Here is a 22,356-nt window from a genome sequence, read left to right as displayed (position 1 = left end):
TCTATTAAGGCACAAAGTGAAATCAGGGATCCTTTAGGCAAATGCATTGAATGGATTCAGTCAATGCTAGCAATATTGAAAGGATGCTAGATTGCTCCCAAAGTGCCTCTTACTCACAAAATACTGTAAAAACCAACTCTTGGCATTTAAGACCCCATGCACCAGAGGCCCCAAATTTAGTTGTATTAACAGGTGAGCCAGGGAAAGGTCTGCTGTGAACAATTAATAGCCTCCTTTGGGCTTTTGCTTTGGGGATGCCTTGAACGAACCCTCCCAGCTGTCATTTTTGGAATGACATGTGGTAAGCCAGCTGGAAAACTGCCCTCCAGTAGTATTGTTACAACTCAGAATTTGTGCAAATCCTTTAGCAAACACCTTCTCATATAAGGGCATGAATGAAGCTGAAGGACTCATTCCTTGCTTCTCATAGTCAACAGAGGAAGAGTTCAGGTTGGCTTGAAAGCAGGAAGAGATTGCTTGTCTTCCAGCCAAATCCAGCCTCCAAAATGATCCAGGTTCTATTGGTAACTATATGCTTAGCAGCTTTTCCTTATCAAGGTAAGATGTTCTCTTTGGTTCCCTTGTTCAGATTCTTACTGCTAAAAGACTATTGCACCCAACAGATTGCTATGTTGATGGGTTTGTTTTGGGTTTTATTTTTGACAATTAATCCAAATTTGCTCCACTTTAGTTTCTACAGATTTAGTAAAAGAATGGTCTCAAGGATCACATTTGTTCTAAAGTTACACAAATGGTTTCTTGGTATTTTCTTAAATTTTGTCAAGCCAATTTTGTCAAGAAAATTTCAGAAAGCAAAATGTTAAAGAAAAATAAAGTGTTTTCCGTTTTAATTTTCTTTCAATGTCAATTAGACATCCTGTAATTAAGCTTGCATAATATTCAGCCAAAGAAAAGCTAGTGCTATTGTGGTTGTGTAGTGCTAAACCAGTGGTAGTGAACCTATGGCACGTGTGCCAGAGACGGCACTCAGAACCCTCTCTGTGGACACAAGAGCCATGCCCGGGAGATGGCAACCCTTTCTCTTCAACCAGCCTCCTGCTAACTTGCCACTGGTTTCCCTCTCTCACGTCTCATCCTTCCTGGTCTTGCATGCTCTCCTTTTCCCAGGTATGACCCACTGCATTGCCTCCTCAGCCGTCGGCCAGCCATCCAGCTCAGAGGTGGCTTCTTTGAACTGCTAGCCTACTCTGTGGAGCCCCAGAGTGTGCTGGTCGAGGGGCCGGCAGACTGTGACTGCTGACGGACACCGTCGGTCCCCATGCTCTCTGTGTCAGGCAGCAACTACCCTGGTCCTTGCCTTGCCCCATGGCAATGGCACCCCCACCCTGCCTCACCTCACCCCGTAGGACAAGCTTCCTGCCTATCGCCCCACCTTCTAGAGACCATCTGGATCTCTCCCAACCCTGCCCGCCCCGCACAGGCATCCCTCCCCACGAGTAACATTGAGATGACCACGCCCACCTTGGCTACACCCACCCAATCTGCCATGACCACCACAGCCACGCCCACCTGGCACCGTGGTAATAAATAAATGGGTTTTGGATTGCAGTTTGGGCATTCGGTCTCTAAAAAGTTCGCCATCACTGTGCTAAACCATAATGCAGTATGGTTTACTGAATAGTGTGAATCAGATTATTGTGATTTACAATTTCTGGTGTTATCCTTATGACTCAGTGCACAAACTTCCAGATTGATTGAGATTTATTTATTTATTTATTTATTTATTTCTGATTATTCAAGCTCCAAAATGTTTCTTTTGCACCTGCCCAAAACAATGTCTCCACTTAGACTTCCAGCTCCCAAACATCATTCACAAATTGCATTCCCTGAGAAAATCTGGATTTCTATGCTGTGTCCCACTAGAAAAAGATTCCATTCTTCACTGATAACCAAATAACAAATTGTGTTGTGGGTGTGAGAATGGTAGAATAACATCCCAAAGTAAACCAAACCTTCTTTTTCCTTACAAAGGGAGCTCTATAATTCTGGAATCTGGGAACGTGAATGATTCTGAAATAGTCTATCCACGAAAAGTCACTGCATTGCCCAAAGGAGCAGTTCAGCAAAAGGTAAGAAAAAGATCTTTCTTTCATCAACAAATTATTTCTTGTCAGCCCCCAGAAATTTTGTTATTTCATTGCTGCCATCTAATGGTTATCTGGATTTTGCATTGCAATCTATGTTCCTCCTTGAATTATTTATGTATTAATTAAACAAATTTATATGGCCGCCCAATTCACACAAGATTGAGGAGATTCCTGGCAATTTACAAATAGAATTTCCTAATATGTATAGGTTAGTATATATAGTTAGTATACTAATAGTTAGTATAACTATTTTCTAGTAACACATTATATGGGCAAAGATCAGGTAAGAATAAATACAGGTAGATGAAAACAGAAGGAACTAACAAAGACAGGAAGAGATAGGAGAAGGAATTAAGCATATTATCTGTTTAGATAGGTAAGGCATTAAGTCAAAAGGGTATGACCTTCTGGCTGCTTCACTAGGACAAAGGGTATCAAAAGGTTATGAGGTTTGTGGGGGGGGAAACATGGCAGTTTGCTGCACGTGCAATTTCCCCCACAATAGGCAGAATACAGTAAAGTGCTTAATTTAAATTCTGCATGTCTACATGCATCACTTAGAAATATAAAAGATGTGTTTCTAGGGGAAGATGGTATAGTGGTTACAACTCAAGATTAGTTCTGAGAATGAGATTCAAGTCTCTTTTGAGTCAGTCTCTCTGTCCCAGCATAACCTCACTCACCAAGATGTTCAATTAGAAAATGAAATCTTGAACTTATGCAGGAAAGTTATTTTAAGATCTTACAGTTCAAAGTACCAGCCTGAACTCTTTGCTTTTCAGTATGAAGACGCCATGCAATATGAATTTAAGGTGAATGGAGAGCCAGTGGTCCTTCACCTGGAAAAAAATAAGTATGTTAACTCAGACTTTTTGTTAACTTTATGTGGTCAATGTGGAAAATGTATATTCCTGGACACAATCTAAGAGAAATAATAATAACATTCCTTTGTTGGGAAATTAAAACCAAATTAAATGTTACTGTGTAGGAAAAGTGGATATACATATTGAGTATGCTAAATTCTAATGTGTGCTTTAGAAGTTCTAGTGTCCCCTTTTGTTTTGTTTAAATATGAAGTCTATTCAGAAATTCAAGGGTAGCATCTGGATGATCTTGTTTTGGCATGGAAGCAAAGCAGGGCTACAGGGGGAAGATCAGCAAGGATTTCTAGACTGGAAAAATGGAAGGCAATGATGTGACATCAGGAGTGGAATGTGACTCCATATACTGGTTTAAAGCTTCAAGAGATATGCTTCTGTATGAAGGTTCAAGGCATCCATTTCCTTGAGGTGGCTTCATTTACTTTATATTAAATAGAGCTATACTGCTCCCCTTTATAGACCAAGCAGTTTCATCAGATTATTTCATAGACCAGAAGAATAAAAGGAAGACGCAACACAAAATGTCTTCTCCTAGTCAATCATACTCCTCTCTGAGCCTTGATGAAGAGAATTGCACAGCTTCTTTGGTGTAAATCTCTTTCTTCAGGTGAATCTAGTATGCACTGACCTCCTCTTATATAGCCATGGGATTGAAATACTTGTTCCATTCTTTTGATAACAAACAAGATGTTTAATATGCCATTATACAAAAGTTGTAAACTTATTATAAAATTATCTCAGTCCTACTTAATTCTTGACATAGATATTCTCTTCTTTGCAGAGGACTTTTTTCAAAAGATTACAGTGAGACTCATTATTCCCCCGATGGCAGAGAAATTACAACAAACCCTTCGGTTGAGGTAGGGTCTTATTTTTAAGTGTCTTACGTTATTATTATTATTATTGTTGTTGTTGTTGTTATTATTGTTATTATTCTTATTGTTGTTGTTGTTGTTAGTAGTAGTAGTAGTAGTAATAGTAGTAGTAAATTGAAGCAAATGTTTGTGCACAATATTATAAATATACAAGAATGAGACCAGGCTACTCAAAAAAGAAGGGCCATATTATATTGATATGGACTTATAAGGATGTATGGATTGTTAAACCCAGTTTGTTTTACTCATTGAATTACCATGGCAGTATTTCAATCATCCAGTTCTTTCCTACTGGTTAAAAGCCAGCATTTGGGGGAGTGAGTTTCACAAATAGATTTATTATGAGAAGATCAGGTTTATAAGGTCTATATTTTCATTTTTGAACCAGACTACAGGGATACATGCAAAGTCTTTTATTTGTAATACCAAAAGTTATAACAACTTTGCTTCTAGACAGAAATCCATATAATATCTTTCGTATTACATTAGTGCAAAATGTTGCCCTACCAGCTGCAAAAAAATGACACACTAACATGCTTTGTGAATTCCTTGGCTCCTTGCCTCCAAATTCATCTAAAAGCACATTCTCTGTCTCCCAAAATTATCTACTTCTGGCTTAGCATCTTCAAAGGTCATACAAATTGCTTCCATTTAGTGTGTAACAGAAATCTCTTCATTTTAATGTCTACATGGATCCTGCTTCCAGATAATGCTAGGAATTATATCTCTCTGTATATTCTGAAACTTTCCTTGTGTGAGCTCAAGAAAATAATGACTATTTGGTATCATTAGTAAATGTGGAATTTTCTATACATTATGGTAAGATTTCAGAACATAGGACAACCATCAAGTCTGAAAGTTTCTTCAGCAAATCCTGTGGTTCAGCACTAAAGCTGACCTTCAAGAAAACATTTTATATTTGTGTGTTGGTTGTCTGCCAAAAGTTCTTATCTTTGTGCCATCAGTGGGACTCCCCCTGCAGTGTGACTTGATTTATGGAGATTTGCATTTATCCTATGTTTATTTTGCAACAATCAATATTAAGCAGGTCTTCTGTCCCCCTGAATCAAAATTTTCTGAATAACTGCTGTCTTAATATTTCCTTGATGTGGTGGAATACATTGGAACTGTACTTCTGCTCATCAAATCACACTACAAACCAGCTTTAACCAGTGGAGTCCTCTTGCCTCCCTCCAGGATCACTGCTATTATCATGGACACATCTCGAATGATGCTGACTCAACTGCAAGCATCAGTGCATGCAACGGTTTGAAGTAAGATAGTCTCTAATCTTTTATTTATTTTATTAAAAATAATATACTGGTCTTGGAGTTGTCACAGTTAAAATGGAGGACATCAGTTTTTCATGCAAATGAGTTGGGTGTGATCCAAGACTTCTGCAGAATTAAGAAAGACTTCGGTTGAATATCAAGAAGAGCTACTGCCAGCCAGTAGAGATACAAGGGAGCTAAATCAGATCTGTCTAAAGGAGCTTCCAAGCCCCTGTCTCCTTTACATATAGGAGGTGATGTTACAGGTAGAGAAGATAAATAGGTTTCAAATTGAATACCTTGCTAAAAGGTTATTCATGCAAAAGTATCTCCAAATGAATACTGTACAGATATTTCATGGTTGTATTTTGTATGTGAAATCTCTTATATCTTTCTGTTCATAGCTGTATCTTTGAGAAGTATGAGAAAGCAATATGAGTGCTGAGTGTTAAGAAAGAATTCAAAAACACAGAGAATGTTGACTTTGTTAGTTAAAAATGGGTCTCAGAGCTGAGTTTCATTACCCAACTAGCTAACATCATCAGTGCAGGTTATCTCTGACCTAACAATATTCTCTTCTGCCGCTTCTCCATCTCTGATCACCCTTTTCCACATTGTTTTACAGAGGACATTTCAAGCTTCAAGGGGAGATGTACCTCATTGAACCCTTGGAGCTTCCCGACAGTGAAGCCCATGCAGTCTTCAAATATGAAAATGTAGAAAAGGAGGATGAGGCCCCCAAAATGTGTGGGGTAACCCAGAATTGGGAATCATATGAGCCCATCAAAAAGACCTCTCATTTAGATGTTACTGCTGAAGTAAGTCTCATAGCAAACATGGTTTGAGAACAGGGATTCATTTACTTGTTTCTAAAATATAAAGTAAGAGAGAAATTCTTTAGATAGAATTCAAAAGGAAGGACCCCCCATTTTTATTTTTTTTTATTCTAGCCATGGTATAAAAGAAATAATGAAATATGATGAATAGAAAATACATGTTCCAGGCTTATAGCATTTTCTTTGGTGATACAAACTTAGTTTGGAGATTTGAATCCAAATGAAGTTAAATGAATCTCCAAATAATCTCAACTTTCTAAATCAATTTTTAAAAATAATCAAATTATCAATTTGAATGCCTCTTTTATGCATGCAGAGAGGACTTGGGATAGGAGGAGAAACTGGTTTGAAATATTTAACGGTTTTGAGATGTCTGATAAGACCATTACATAATCTTGACTCCATTTTCAAATTTGATTTGAATCATCACATTGGATTGATGCAATGATTGAATAAAAAGTGAAAAATTGAATCTGGTCACATTTAACCTTCATGCTCCCAATATTTTCCTCCTTTACTGGAGGGACAAAAAATAGAAAACAAAACATTGCATCCAAAGTGACACTTCATTCCTTCCTTTTGGTGGCAAAAGTTGAAACTGGCTGATACATATCTAGAAGTTCAAAACCTCAAGTTTTCTATTAAAATATTAAAGTTGACATGAAACAACAGTTGTTGTTACCATGGAATACCAAAACACAAGTGCAGATGCCACAATTGATTGTGAAGTCAGTTTGTCTTTTGGCTTCAGTGTTTCTGGCAGTTCAAGTTTCTTTATCCTCAGCAAGTTGTGGTTATATACATTAATTGGTCCTCTATCTTGAATGTTCTTGTCTCAATGTCAGATCATGATCACTTTATTCAAACTGGATCTTGTGCAGCAGAGTTAAGAAAGTGGCTGTCAGAGAGCAAGGAGAGAAATTGCACTCTGGAATTGGCAATTTGGCCTTGTAGTTCTGTATGCTGAAAAAACAGGAGTACACTTTCCTAGGGAAAGAAGCAAGTAATGCACCCTCACACCTTCAGGTCTTAGCATAAGTCTACTTCTTGAGCAATCTGGGTACTCTAGTGGTGGAATCTAGCAGGGGAATGCAGGAGGGAGGGGCTCTTTCCCAGGGAAATAAGAGGCAGATCAGCAATGAATCCTTAGATGGCAGAAAGAAGCCTGGAAGGGATCCTCCCTAAAACCTTCACAGGTGTATCTCATGGTTACACACAGTGTGCTTTAGTCTGGCAAGATTCCCGTCTACATGAGAACAGCAATAAAGAAACTACTCTGACCAATTAACCATGGTTTCTTGTTCCTTGTGCCTGAAAGGATATTTCAGTAATCATTTTATAATTACATCAGAATAAAGGTACAATTAGAAAGGTCTAATGGGTTCCATAGCATGACCACATCACCGTGTTTCTCACGTGATTGGTTGGGATCCTTTGTTTGAGAAAGGGAAGGAAAGATGAGAAAGTCATTGGAGCATCATTTAGACAGGCTGAAAAATAGATCAAAGAAAGCAATTTCCTCACATGCCTGTTCTTATTCCTATTAAATTCTGTTCAGAATTAGGTATTCATATATACCTTTATCTTTAAATGTAGGCATCATAAATTCCAAAAACAGATTAATTGGAAACAAGTGAAAAACCTTATTAATACAAAGAAAGTGAATTTTTTTCAAGGTGACCACTTTTGTTTGTGCTTGACAATCCATTGCATAATATACTTTTTCCTCAAAACTGTGTCAGCACTTTCTCTAAGTCAGAGTTCTCCAACCACGTGAGCAGCGGGGTCATGCGTACACACAGCTGGATTTGTGCGAGCAGTGGGCACACACACCCACTCATGCAAATGGAGCACACCCTCCCATGCTCACTCATTGGTCATGAAGTGGAGATGCAGGCGCTCACCTGCCACTTCTGAAGGGCTCAAGGCCCAGGGCTAAAATTTTAACAAGCTGTCTCCCTATAAATGTCTTCTTAAAAGAACCAATATTTCTGAAAGTTCAAGTATTTTGACCAGAGAGTAAAACAAGCACTTTTCTGATTATCTGAGGTTGAGCAACATTCTTGTTGGCTGCTGGGAGCGACATGTTTAAACAGCCTTTTCTTTATTGTTCTGTTTAGCAACAAAGATATAAACCCTATAAATACATTGAGCTTTTTCTAGTTGTGGACCAAGGAATGGTAAGTAACCTGGCTATCTTTCCATTTTCTTTCTGCATTGGACCCAACCAATATTTACAAAGTTAAGAGTCATTTGTAAATATACTTTAATTTGCACATTTGTTCTTTCTGGATACCAGATCACAGAATGGTAAGTATCCTGGATATCTCTCCATTTTCTTTCTGCATTGAGCACAGCATTTTGTTTCTTCCTTTTAAAATATGGGCATTTTTGAAGAGATTAAAAAACATCCTTTCTCTTAAAATGTGCTTTATCATAAACTTTGATATTTTTCTTATTGAACCCAAGTAATATTTACAAAGTTAAGAGTCATTTGTAAATATACTCTAATTTGCACATTTGTTCTTCCTGGATAACATCTAAATTTATTTTTATCCCACACTGGTTAAACAGTTCTGTAGGTTTCTTTGAAATGTTCCTGCACTCTTTGTTTGTCCAAATTGACAACACACAAAGAAAAAGATGCATAGTGAAGAATGCTTATCTCACACATCTCTGAACATGAAAATATAGCATCCAATTTAGGAAATCATTTCAGTGGGCTGACCAAAATTTTCTCCAACCAGGAAAAAAGCCCATGAATGCTGCTGAAAAGTTAAAAACCTTAATATATTAATGGCACAAATGTAGGTTAAAAAATCAGCACAAAAGAATTCTTTGGACTGCTTGGATAAAAATTATTATTACATCAACAAATTCAATGATCTTTTCACTGATATCTTCTTTCTCTCCCTCCTTCTTTCCCTTCCTATAATTATAATCTCATCTTAACATTTTTATCTTTTCTGTAGGTCACGAAAAACAATGGCGATTTAGATAAGATAAAAACAAGAATGTATGAACTTGCCAACACTGTGAATGATGTAAGAGAACAAGGCAAATACATTTCAGTTGTTGATTTTAAACATCTCTCAGCCCCAGCCCAGATTTTCACTGTGTTCACACAACACACTTCTTTTCCTGCCTGAGCAGGGGGTTGGACTAGATGACCTCCAAGGTCCTTTCCAACTTTTTATTACTATTATTAAGATGGATTTCTACAAGAATGCAATCTTTGCTGGCTTTGAGTGAGGCAAAACTAGGTCATTTGGCCAGCTGGTGATCCAACATGTGAGGCCATCCAGAAAATGGGTTAATTCAGTAACTAGGTTAATAAGCCTCTTATGGAATACAGCCACTGTGTTGGGAGGATGCTAATCCAAAAGTGTTGCAAAAATTCAATCAGAACTATATCTGTAGCTGGATTCTTTCAGGCTGTGGTTAATGGTTCTGAACTGGGAGGTCAGAAAGAGATGGACTGATTCAGCCTATTCCAAGCTCAGTTGATTATGAAAATTATCTCTGAGAAGAAACCTGCTTACAGAAGCCAATGTCAGATGCTTTTTAATCTTGAAATGTTTCTCAAAGTTTACTTGTGTTTGAGTTTCTGATTGATGCCATGTCCACCTGACAGATTTTCAGACCTTTGAATATTCGCGTAACTCTGACTGGCCTAGAAATTTGGTCCAACCAAGATTTGATTACCATGACGTCAGCAGCAAATGTTGCTTTGGACTCATTTGGAAACTGGAGAGCGACAGATTTGCTGAAGCGCAAAAGACATGATAATGCTCAGTTACTCACGTAAGTCTCATTGTGGGGAAAGGGAGTGGGGGTGGCTGGAGTGGAGGGTTATGGGGAGGTTAGTGCTTGCACAGAGCTTCTACTCTATGCTCTGTGCTTTAAACTATGTGTGAACTATACTTCTGGGTCAAAGTCAACCACTTATTTTGTAGATGAGAGCTGCTTTTGAGAAGTCCTTGAATGATTGAAGGTGAAAAACTCAGCTTGATTTCATTTCACCTGGATTTAAAATTGAATCTTATATGATTATCCTGCTATATTTTTGCCCTACTTACACATGCATTTTTAATTCAATTAAGTGATGTTTTAGTTCCTGTTCTGCACCAACTAAATGAACACTTGCATTATACAACAGATAAACCAAAAATAAAGTAAAATAATAAAATATCCAATCTATTCATAGTGTTTAGCAATATATACATATACCTCTCTCTCTCTCTCTCTCTCTCTCTCTCTCTCTCTCTCTCTCTGTGTGTGTGTGTGTGTGTGTGTGTGTGTGTGTGTGTGTGAATGTTTCCCTGCCAGTAATATCTAGGAATTTGTGCTCAACTCTGTTTCACAGCTGAAGAGCCAGCATTGTCCAAAGATGCTTCCATGGTCATGTGGCCACCATGATCAAATGTCAAAACCACATGGAATGCTATTACATTCCCCAAAATGCTACCTATTTATCTACTTATGTTTGTGTGCTTTTGAACTGCTAGGCTGGCAGGAGATGGAACAGGTAACAGGAGCTCACTGTATCAGGCAGAACTTGGGTCTCAAACTGTCCACCTTCCAGTCAACAACCCCACTGTCTTCACTGCTCAGTTCCACACCCCATCAGCCTACAGTATATATTGTCATTCATTTTTATGAGTGGGAAACTGACATGGTTATTCTCTTATATCTATAAAATATTGCACAAATAACAATTGTGTTATGAGCAATCTTACAGATTTTATGAAATAGGGGCTAGATGGAGGGCAGATCTAAGTGCAAGTGAGAATATTAAAAAATAACAGAAAAATCAATTTTATTTTCCACCCAACCATCTAGTCTTCAATAACCCCACAGCTAAATTGATAGACAAAATATATTAAATAAATATATATTTGGGGTTTTCATAGTTAATGGAATTAAATTAACCCAATGGGCTGGATTCAAACAACATGCTAACCCTTCTCCCCAACCTCATTCATGCTAACACCAGCCAAACTCACCATACAGTGAAAATGCATCCTGAATATTTTTAACAGACCTGCTTAGTTAAATGGCTTCTGAGATTAGAATGAATTCTAATATAGGATGAGGGGTTTGCAAAAAGCCATAGTTCTGTATGCCCTAAGACTACAAAATATGCTTCTCTCTTCTATCAATTTTGTCCCCCTCCCCTTCTTTCTTATAGGGCCATTGACCTCGATGGAACAACTATAGGAATAGCTAACATAGACGGCATGTGCGACCTGAAGCGTTCTGTAGGAATTGTCCAGGTTAGTAGGAAAAAAAGGATACCTGTTATCTATTTCTACTCAAGAAAAAACTTACATACAGGCAAAACATCTTTATAAATAAAGTCTCTTCTTATTTTTGATCTATGTCATTTTCATCCATATTTATTTGTGGATTTGACATCTCCAGGTCCTGCCTCAACTGATGGCATTTTGGTACAATGCATTCTAAATATGTTGTAGAACAAGCTATTTGTATGCAATAAGCCATATGTCAAAGATGACAATATATTATACTGTTTCTGGATCAGGAAGAGTCAAAGTGATTGGCAAATGAGCAGATCAAATCATGTTACAATACTTCCAAATAATACTTCTGAACAATATTCTTAGCAGTCCTAATGACAAACATGAATCACCCTTCTATCATTCCAAGAAATTTAGTATCTAGATTGCATGTGACTGAATTAAAGTATATTGTGAAAATCTACTTAAAAAAGAAAAAAAACTCCAGTATTTTAAGATCCTTCAAGAAAACCATATTAGTTGTGGTGATGCTATGCATTTATTGAGAAACAGTAAACTTAGCTTTTTGTTCACGTAGAAAGAATGGAGAGAGATGGCAATAAACAAAACATATAAAACAAAACTCATAAACTTTTGTTTCTTAAAAGGCAGAGTTGGTATCTTGGTAATAAACAAAACTTATACAGCAAAGCTCATAAAGTTTTGTTTCTTACTAAGCAGAATTAGGATCCTGATAGTAGGAGGTATTCGTAAATCTGCTTGCTCAAGGTCATTTTATTCAGAAAAAGCAACTCAAGAATGAATCTGTTTAGGATGGCTACCTTCAATATTCTGAAAATGCTAGCTTGTAGCAAAAGACACTGATTAGTTTTTGGACTGAAGTTGCCTGTAAGTTTTAATAACTGAATAAATGCAGACAGCAAATGGATGCATAAGTTTTGATCTTCTGTGCTGTAGCTTCCGGGCTTTAAAGTTTCCTTCTGGATGTATTTGTATATGTTCTGGAGTCTTGGTGGGCCCATATACATTCAGAAGAGCTAGAGGAATCCTGAGATGGTATCCTCAACTTAAAATTGGTCACTTAGTCACCAGTTTTAGCCACTTAGTGCTAATAATAATTGGATTCACTTTCACTTTCTTGGCAGACTAACAATAAACAAAGTATTCTCTTTTCTTCAGGATCATAGTGAAATAAATCTTCGGGTTGCAGTTACAATGGCCCATGAGCTGGGTCATAATCTGGGCATGGGTCATGACAATAATTCCTGTTCTTGCGGTGGTTACTCATGCATTATGTCTCCCGTGTTAAGGTAAGAATTGAGGAAAACTTTTTTTTTATACAAATTTTATTAAATGTACATTTTAAAAACAAAAATGGACATGATTCAACTTCCCTGGCTTCAACAGTGCTATTAGCATTACCTTATGTTACAGAAAGAAAAACAGAAATTTAAAATACATTCTATAACAGGACAGAATATAAAAAACTGTGCGTATAACATCTGTAAATTTTTGATAAACCATCTTTCAATCGTCAATGTTGTATTTACATATCTATCATTTGTGTCCTAGTATAGGTACTAATAAGAAGTCCTTACGATATCAGCTAGTCAATCAATAATCATCTCAGTGATCCTCCTTATCTCTAACCAATCATACATTTTTTTGGGATTGAGGAAAACTTTTAATGCCTTTCCAATCAAGTTATTTTTAAATGGTTGCAATTAATTGTTAAATTAAATATACTGAGAACTTACAAAAATGAAAAGGTCAGGGAGGTACAAAAACAAAGGTCTTGGTCATTTGTGTGTCACTTTACCCTGTGTAGTTAAAATGTGTCGTATTTAAAAAGGTAGAAATGTCCTCAACATTTGAATAGCCATCCTTCAGTAGCTTCCTCCAAAACACCAGAGTTTAAAGAAACAGCGTAGGAAGCATAGCCAAAGAAACCAAACATTAATATCTGTGATGGATAAAAGAGGAAACCAAGTTAGACGTTAAAGAGTTTCCTAAAGTGGGAAGCAGAATGGGGAAAAAATATTCTGGACCAGGCAACAGCAGGAAGAAAAGGATAAATTAGCATCCTTGGGGATTTTCTGCCTCGCCCTTTCATCAAGGTAGAATACGTTACATCTCTGTCATAGATTGCAGTCTTCTGAAATCAGCAGGTAGAAATGTAAAGGAAGTCATTGACTTACAACCATTTGTTTAGCAACCGTTCGAAGTTACAATGGCCCTGAGAACAGTGACTTATGACCGGTCCTCACAATTACAGCCATCGCAGCCTCCCTTCAGTCACAGACTCATGTATTTATGATGCTTGCAGCATCCTGCATTCATGGGATCCTCATTTGGGACTTTCCCAGCTATCTTCCCATATGCAAAGCCAATGGAGTAAGCTGGGTCCCTTAATGATTGTGTGGTTCACTTAATAAAGTAGCAAAACTGGTTGTAAAACTAAGCACGACTCACTTAGCAACTGGCTTGCTGGGCAATGGAAATTCTGCTCCCAGTTGTGACAGCAAGTCAAGGACTACCAATATTTTCTTCCAGGTGGAAGTTTAGGCCTTACTTCATCAAGAAGGAAAAGAAAAGGAAAAAGGAAGCAAAACCTTCTCAGCAATTGTCTGTTGCAAAACTCCCCAAAACTTTTGTGTAAGCGTTTTGTGTAGGCTCAGTGAGCATCTCAGCTATTGATCAATTTCTGTTTTCTTCAGCTAAAGCCTGAGAACTTCATTGCCTCCCATTTCATGCAATGGCAAGGAGGCCAGGAAGTATGGAGAATGCCACGTAGCCTTTCCTGTCCTTCCTGAAGGATTTCCAGACATCATGATTTCTCTTTAATACTTCTAGACACTTCAGGGTGTTGTGTACAGAAGACTTTGCTTAGGAAACAATTTTCCTCAATTAACCCCACAAAAGGGGTCTGGTGCAACTTTGACCTTGGAAGAAGAACATCTTGTCTATTTAATGGCCACCAGCAGATTCTCTTTGTGTTCTTGTTTCCACCCCATAACTTGAGGGCCGATGATTATATCCCCAATGATTTGAATTAACATTAGGAAGGTGCTTTGCTGGGCTTATGATGTCACAAGATGCAGCTCAATCAACTAATATCACATGGAGTTCTCATTGCAAATGTATTTTGTTAGAAAAGAAAGGAAATTAAATTAAAACTGAGGGAGCATAATCTGGGACTTAGATCAAGGGTTACAAAGGGTTCTCTTATCTATTTTGTTAGCTTTAGAGAAAAAAAATCACTGCATTTCTTCATTAGCCATCCTTTTTCCGTCTTATATGTTTTTGCAATGAATTCTGTTCCTAGTCCAAATATGGATGATGTCATGGTCTTATTTTGGTTCATCTCTACAGCCCTGAACCTTCCACATTTTTCAGCAATTGTAGTTATTTCGACTGTTGGGACTTTATTATGAATCACAACCCAGAATGCATTCTCAATGAACCCTTGAGAACAGATACTATTTCACCTCCAGTTTGTGGAAATGAACTTTTGGAGATGGGAGAAGAATGTGACTGTGGCACTCCTGAAGTAAGTCTTTTTTTAAAAAAATCAATAAGAATATGCAGAATTTTCTCAAAAATGGGAATCCTTGAAAAATCGTCTGGCTTTGTAAGTGGTTTGAGCCATCCAAGAGGTCAGTCTGTGAATGGCATAGATTTGTGCCTTTTATGTACATGCATGTATGAAGGGGTTTCTTGGATTTGGCTAACCAGTTGTAGAGGAATGGAGAACTAGTATCTCTCTACCATTTGGAGAAGACCACGTATTTTTAAAAATGGGTGATTGACCACTCCAAGAAAATCTTTCCCTCCTGAAAACTCCCATTTTGTTGACATGGCCACATTATCTGTCCCACTATTTTCTTGAGCTGCTTTCTCCCATATCTGATAATCTTTAATCTATGCTCTGATCCTAATAATATTTTATAATTTAGTGTTCTTTTTATATTGTTAAATACACTTGTAATGGTCTGTGAGAATGTCCTTGAGAGACAAAAGAAGGAGAAAATATCTACTTAATGGTCATATAAGATGTAGACTAGCCTGCAGAAGCAATGAGGCATGGCAAACTTCTCAAGAAGAACACCTCCCACCCATTCTCTTGGTCTCAAAGATGAGGTGGTAGAAATATACTTTCAGTATTGAAAGATTCTGCTACTGTCACCTTTCAATCAAGGTAGTGTTAATATTCATGTTTGGACTACCTCAAAGGCTGGCATGATGAGTACAAAATCCCTCATGAACAAGAAAAGAATGAGGCTGTAGGTTATATGGGCTTCAGAATTAGGAAATGAGGATATTTTTGTTTTATTCTTGTCACATAGGAAATATCAGGTAAGGTTCTTTCACAGAGAGATGTCATTATCTGTTGCAATAACAAACAATTTGTGCATTTGCTAGCATGAACCCATAAGAGGGAACACATTGCAGAAATGTCTTTTTCCTTGTCAGTTTCCCTTTTCAAAATAGACCAGTAAAAAAAGACCAGGTAGAAAATTCTCTGACATCATTTGATATGTTTTGGTTTTCAGAATTGTCAAAATGAGTGCTGCGATGCTGCAACGTGTAAACTGAAATCAGGGTCACAGTGTGGACATGGAGACTGTTGTGAGCAATGCAAAGTAAGACTTGTTTATGTTTAACATCAGGAGAGATTTTATTCTGCTCCATGCTAGCCATATAGAAATCTAATATCTCTTGGCTGTTTACTATGATCAAAACATTTCAACCCTATTCCTATCCTTTCTTCCAATTTATCTGACCCTTATGAACATATCCATAGGGAGGGTAATTTAATAAAATTTCAATCTGCTCTCAACCTCAAATGCACTCTTTCACCATGTTAAATCATATCTGTGAAAATAATATATTTGTTCTTTAACTGAGATTGCGTGGAAACCAGTTTAAACAAAGACTCTGTAGTGAACCTTTTGAGGAGAGTGGCCCAAAACATTTTGTTATTTCCATATTTCCATCACAAGCCTAGATTCACAGGAAGAGAAGGGAGACACATGTTTTTCAGCATATGACAGAAAATGCTATGAATGCTTCTTCCTATGTAGAGAAATAAAAATATATCATGAGAAGTTCAGCAATTCACTTTTTGCTGCTTTTTCATGGCAGCCCACTTGATTTTCCCTTTATGGTTAGCCAACAGGTAGAACTTGTCTTTCAGGAACTGAGCCTTTCATTGCAACCATTTCCCCACAGCAAATAAGACAGACTGGGACTTCTAGGCATCACACACAGTTGTAGCAGGACAGGGATGCCTTGCCTGGTGATCCACAAGACAAATGAAGAGGAGGATTTGAAATGTGTTGTGAATCATAGTTTGACTCTTTGATCTCTGTTGCTGAAGAGTGATAGCTGGAGTATTTTTTATTCTCACCCACAGTTTATAAAAGCAGGAACAGTATGCCGGGTAGCAAGGGGTGATTGGAATGACGATACCTGCACTGGCCAATCTGCTGACTGTCCCAGAAATGGCCTCTATGGCTAAACAACAATGGAGATGGAAAGGTTAGTAAAAGAATACCTCTAATGTCTGTGCTCTGTAGTCTGATTCCAAGGGGTGATTGCTAAAAATCTTTTGCAATCGATCAATGCTGAAAGCTGTGAATCTACATAGAAGAAAAAGTATTGATCTAGCGTTCGTTTTTTTCTTCAAACAGCAACCACAACAAATGAGTTCAATGTCACAGTGCTGTATCTTTCTTCCAAGAACAAAACGCCTGGCCTTCTCAGAGCCTTGTGCTTAGGTGGAAGAGAGAAATGAGAGAATCAGGACAGAGCTGGTTGTGACCTAACAATGAAGCAAACCCAAAGTTTCCCTCAAAGGATCAGGAATCACTTTCCCTTGATTTCTATGCAATAGAGAACCTGAAAGAAGTTTTGATTAGTTCAGAAAGTTCTGTTTTACTCCATTGATAATTTCTTGCTTTGACTTTCAGGCCTGCAGCAACAGGCAGTGTGTTGCTGTGACTTCTCTCAGATTTGGTTTAGGAGATTCTTCTTCCAGAAGGTTCAACTTCCCTCAAGTCCGAAGAGACCCATCTGCCTGCATCCTTCTAGTAAACCACCCTTAGCTTCCAGATGGCATCCAAATTCCGCAATGTTTCTTCTCCATATTTAATCTGTTTACCTTTTGCTGTAATCAAACCTTTTCCCCTCCACAAAGCTCCATGGGCATGTACAACACCAAGAGATTGTTTGCTGTCAAAAAAAACAAAAAAAACGGCCATTTTACCGTTTGCCAATTGCAAGCACATTTAATGCAACAAATTCTGGCTTTTGAGCTGGTGTATTCGAAGTCAAAATTTCATGCTGGCTTTCCAACATGTAGCTGCTTTCATCAATAAACTAAGTATTCTCATTCTGCATTTTGTAAAAGCTCATCTTTCAAATATGGTTTTGTGAAGTAAACCGCATCAAGAACTTGCATGCAATCCTGAGGTAAACTATCAGGTGAATTGTCTACTTATAAGGAACTTATTCACATTCATCCAGAAAATTCAAAATATAGTATATTTTGTCTCAGAACAATAAATCATCCACATATTGCAATACAATTCCAAAGGTGCTTTTCAAAAGGCAGGTGGACCTTCTTATTTTTTTTTTCTTGAAAATCTTTCACTTTTCATCCAAGTGAAGAACTGAAGAAGCTTCTTGGATGAAGCAAAACATTTTCTTTTTGTAAAAAAATATTTATTTTCATTTGTCAACATGAATAAAATGAAAACAGAGAAACAGAAAAATGAGCACCATCATAAGAGTGCAGAAAAAAGAAAAATAAAGTGTTTTTTTAAATGGGTACAAAAAAAGGTAGGGAAACCTAAATGTTTAATATATGTAATATTGCAGGATTCAATCTGGGTCAGTCGTCAGGACCAGAAGCTTCATCTTCCAAGCTTCCAGTCTCATGCTGGAGCCCATCCTCAGAGCCCGTCTCTGTGTCCAGCATGAGTCCAAAAGGTCAGGAAACAGAAACTGGTCCTGGTGACTGAACCAGACTGGATCCTGCAACATTATGTTCTCCTTCATTCGTGTCTGACATGGAACAAAAAGAGCCCATCCCGGCTGGATTCTGAAACATTGAAAAGAACGGTAGGTTCTCCTTCTCTTACGTAATGGGTCTACAAATAGTTATAAGCTTTCCCATCCTTACTTGACAAAAATACTATATTAAACAAACAAATATTCCAGAGGAGAGAATCCATCTATTATTGTGTTCAACAGTAGAAAGTCCACCAATGGCTCCCAGGCTCTAATAAACCTTCTAGTCCATTGTCTTATCAAAGCAGTTGGTTTTGCCATCTCTGCTAGTTCAGACAATTTCAAGATCCATTCTTCCACAGTCAGCACAGGGCTTAGCAAGTACAATCTTCACAGCAGTCATAACATAAAGTGATAATGTCCCAAATTGTTTTTCAATTGATTTGTCCCTAATACCTAAAACAACCTTCAGATTTAATATCTCTGTCTTAAATATTCAGAAATCAACAACAACCAAGAAAGTCCATTTGCCTTTTGAACAGCACTTTTGGGCCAGCCCTGACTTGGAAGACTGAGAATCTCCACAGACAGTGAGGACCATTAATGGGTGGGGATGGGCTGACTCCAGAAGGTGTGGCTGCTCCATCACTGGAGCTTTTCAAGGCCTTTATTTCTCCAGAACGGTATAAGGTCTCCTGCCATGGCCAGAGGGTTGGACTAGAAGACCTCCAAGCTCCCTTCCAGATCTATGATTCTTTGACAATTCTAAATGCTGACTGCTAGTGAAGATTCTCTGGATTCAAAAAGGTGGAAATTCCCTGATTGCAGATTCCTACTGTACATCAGTCTTAAACACATTCTAGATATTTGTTTTCTATTTGCATATATTCATGAGGGCCATGTGACCCCAGAAGCTCTTCAGCTGTGAATCTGAGATGAACAGGCCCCCTAGAGTCAGACACAACTAGCAGAGGAAACAGAAGCTTTTGGGAACAATACAACTATGAAGCTCACTAATTATGTGGATGTTGACAATGTAAAGAGAGTAAACTTTGCATTTCTTTTGCCAGATGTACTTTAACACACATTGTTCTGATGACAGGCAGGATAAGATCCCAGAAAATAGGAAGGAGTGGCATTTCCAGTATCTAGTATCCTTTGAATTAGAAACAGTAATGGTATGCAGCAAAAACCTTGGGACTACAAAGATTCCCACCAATACCAATAAGGAAAGCCACTTGTATATAAATAGAGAGCAAATCCCATTCACTTCCAGCATTGATGATATTACCTAGTTTGGTAATGAAATGTGTGCAAGACAAAAGGATCCCACAGTATTCATGAGCAACAGTTGCTTAAAAACAGCAGTAGTATCAGCACTGTAAACAATCGCTTTACAGTATTAAAGCCTGCATCCTAAAAAAAAAACAGCCTTAATAACACTAATAATAACTGATTTCCAAAAGGAAAAGCATAATAATTCTTTGACAGTTGTTTTGCCTTGTGTCTTGCCAGCATCTGATTGAAAATAACCAACAAAATGAGATTAAAGAAGATTAAAAGGAGATCAGTGCCAAAGAGAATATAGAAAAGAACCATTTTATTCCCTGATCTATTTCTTTATTTCTTTGTTTTCTCTGCTTGTTTTGATTTTATCTTCCAAAGCTGTAAAGGGTGATATGGGGCTTATGCAACATTAGAATTAGTGGCAGTCAAGGATGCAGACATTTCACCTGCCAATATGAAAGAGAGAAGGCTTTGTGGCCACCATCTTGGCACTTTTTTTTATTAACCCTCCCTGCAGATGCCCATAGCTGCAGTCAAAACTCATGAAAATCACTGGATATTGTTAGTCGTAGTTACAATTGGAGAGTTTCATAAATGAATAACAAATGGAGTCATAAAGAGCCAGTTTGGTGTAGTGGTTAAGATACTGGTCTAGAAACCAGGAGACATTGACTTATTTATAAAAAATAATAAATATGGGGATAAAATATAAATAAAATCCAGAAATGAAGAACCAAAATGGAAAACTTGATATAGATATTGAGTATGTTAATTATATCTTACCTCAGAACTGAGAATTTTTTATTTCTGTTCTCCAATGGTACACTGTTGGACAATACCTGCCCTGTTCTAAAGGGCAGGAACCATGACAGAAAAGTCTCTTCTTCTGGATCCCACTAGCTGAAATTTCTTGGCAGAAGGATCCAGAGTAGCCCCCTTCTGCCAGCATGAGTAGGTCAAGTCAATCCTATGGTGGCTCTGCAGATATCCTGGACATGGCATAAACAACCAACACTTGAATAGCACCCAGAAACAGATCAGCAGCCAGTGCAGCTCATGCATGGCATTACATATCCACCCAAGGGGTCTCCAAAACTTTCTGTGCCACAACATTCTAGACTACTCTTCAAGGGAAGCCCCCCGTAGAACATGCTGCAATAATCCCAATGGGAAATGGACAATAGTTGGCAGCAAGATGTTTACAGGTGAGGAGGGTGTCCACAAATCAAAGTGCATACTTCTATTTTTTTTAAAGTTGAAATCTGAAGATCTATTTGAAAAATACTAACTTGTGAAATGCTAAAATCTTAAGAAAAGCTGGGTGATTCAGGGAAGTTATTATTTTTATTTTTTGAACAGGAGCTGAGGCATTAGATAAGATTGTAAAATGCTATCAAATGCCAGGGAAAGGGCCATCACCTTGTGTAGAGGACAGTAGTAAAATCTAAATAAGGGCTTCAGCTTGTTCACTGTGTTAAACAGTTCCTTTGCAGAAGTGATTAGGGTATATATATTTTCCTATTATTTCCTAATCCCTGCCATGAGAAAGCTAAATATCAGCATGTGTATTTATTATTACAGGTTCTTGGCATGGATGAGATTTAGCCTGATAAATGTTTTGTATTTGTTTTTCAAGGATTAGGACCATCTCCAAAAGAAAATGAAATGCCATCACAAGTCATACTGAAAATTTTGTAAACATAAAAGTGGACAGTGCCAGGTAAGATTACATGGACAAGGCTATTCATGAGACAAAAGAGCTAAAATATGTTCTCTTCTTCTGTCAATTATCTTTTGATCCACTGCAGTAAATAACAATTTTCTACTCTTTTAAAACAAGGAAGGAGCATGGGTGGTAAACAGCCACAATGTTCAGAAATAAATGCTCTTGAGAAAGTAACATGAAGAAGAGCCAAACAGCAATAGGTTCATTTCAAAATAAATAGGTTTTGAAGAAATAGGTCTCAACACAGTATTTTTTACATACCTTCCGAGTATCACTCTTTGCAAAAAAAAAAAAATTGAGGGAGTTAGGTATGTACAGCCTATCAAAGAGAAGGATTAAGAAGGACACGATAATGATCTTCCAGTAATTGTGGGACTATCCTAGTGAAGAGGGGATTACTTATTAAAGAGATATCTAACCTAAAAGTAAGGAGAAAATATCTGACAGTAAGAACAATTAATCAATGGAATAGCTTGCTTCATGCAGTGGTGGGCGCTCCATCACTGGAGGCTTTCAACAATTGACTGGTTAACCATTTGACTGGGATAGTCTAAGGCTCTTGCCTTGAGCATGGGGTTGGACTACAGGATCTCTGCGGTTCCTTCCAACCCTATGATTCTATATTCAATGAAACCAGCTAAACTGGTAACTAGTGTCACCTCTCATGGTAGCCGGTTCCAAAGTTGAATGATATGTTCTGTAAAAATGAAAACAAACATACAAGAATAGAGATTTATTTCCATGACTGAATTTCATTGGTTGACTCTGCTTCTAATTAATCCCTCTAAATTCTTCATCCTGTTTATGGTATTAAAAAAAAACCTGGAGAGAGATGTCTAAATAGGTAAGGTTTTCAATAAATTTGGATGGTCACTTCTGATGAAATCCCCCACTTTCAGAAGGCTTCCCTGTAATCTACAACTCATAAAATGCACATGGAAAGGCCTCTTTAAAAAGGACAACGAAGTTAGAGCAACAGTAGTACAAAATGTCTTAATACAATTCTTTGAACTAGGAAAAGTACATTGGAAAATAAATATATTAGATGTTCATGTACACGCATACAAATTTTAATGCAGGCTTCTTGTTAATACAAA

The 22,356-nt window shown here is 37.6% G+C and overlaps 1 protein-coding gene across 2 annotated transcripts in view; it reads left to right on the top strand.

Moving 5' to 3' along the window:
* The first annotated feature begins 395 nt into the window (after nt 1-395).
* Nucleotides 396-22,356, top strand: part of LOC120312895 (zinc metalloproteinase/disintegrin PMMP-1-like) — a 52,554-nt gene continuing 30,593 nt past the window's right edge. Inside the window, exons 1-15 of one of the 2 annotated variants that reach the window (XM_039354200.1) lie at nt 396-558; nt 1,993-2,090; nt 2,891-2,961; nt 3,771-3,849; nt 5,062-5,138; nt 5,761-5,953; nt 8,092-8,151; nt 8,944-9,015; nt 9,606-9,775; nt 11,163-11,247; nt 12,412-12,542; nt 14,605-14,782; nt 15,786-15,875; nt 16,649-16,773; nt 17,205-17,631. In XM_039354200.1, coding sequence (XP_039210134.1) covers nt 396-558; nt 1,993-2,090; nt 2,891-2,961; nt 3,771-3,849; nt 5,062-5,138; nt 5,761-5,953; nt 8,092-8,151; nt 8,944-9,015; nt 9,606-9,775; nt 11,163-11,247; nt 12,412-12,542; nt 14,605-14,782; nt 15,786-15,875; nt 16,649-16,753 — 1,572 coding nt within the window. In that variant the 3' untranslated portion in view covers nt 16,754-16,773; nt 17,205-17,631. Of the gene's footprint in view, nt 559-1,992; nt 2,091-2,890; nt 2,962-3,770; nt 3,850-5,061; nt 5,139-5,760; nt 5,954-8,091; nt 8,152-8,943; nt 9,016-9,605; nt 9,776-11,162; nt 11,248-12,411; nt 12,543-14,604; nt 14,783-15,785; nt 15,876-16,648; nt 16,774-17,204; nt 17,632-22,356 lie in introns of those variants that run through there. The other variant, XM_039354201.1, reaches the window with a different exon arrangement.

The sequence above is a fragment of the Crotalus tigris genome, unplaced genomic scaffold, assembly GCF_016545835.1.
Source record: "Crotalus tigris isolate CLP2741 ecotype Arizona unplaced genomic scaffold, ASM1654583v1 scf7180000018549.3470463, whole genome shotgun sequence".
In the NCBI taxonomy this organism is placed as follows: Eukaryota; Metazoa; Chordata; class Lepidosauria; order Squamata; family Viperidae; genus Crotalus; species Crotalus tigris.
This window is presented reverse-complemented; position numbering and strand designations above follow the sequence as displayed.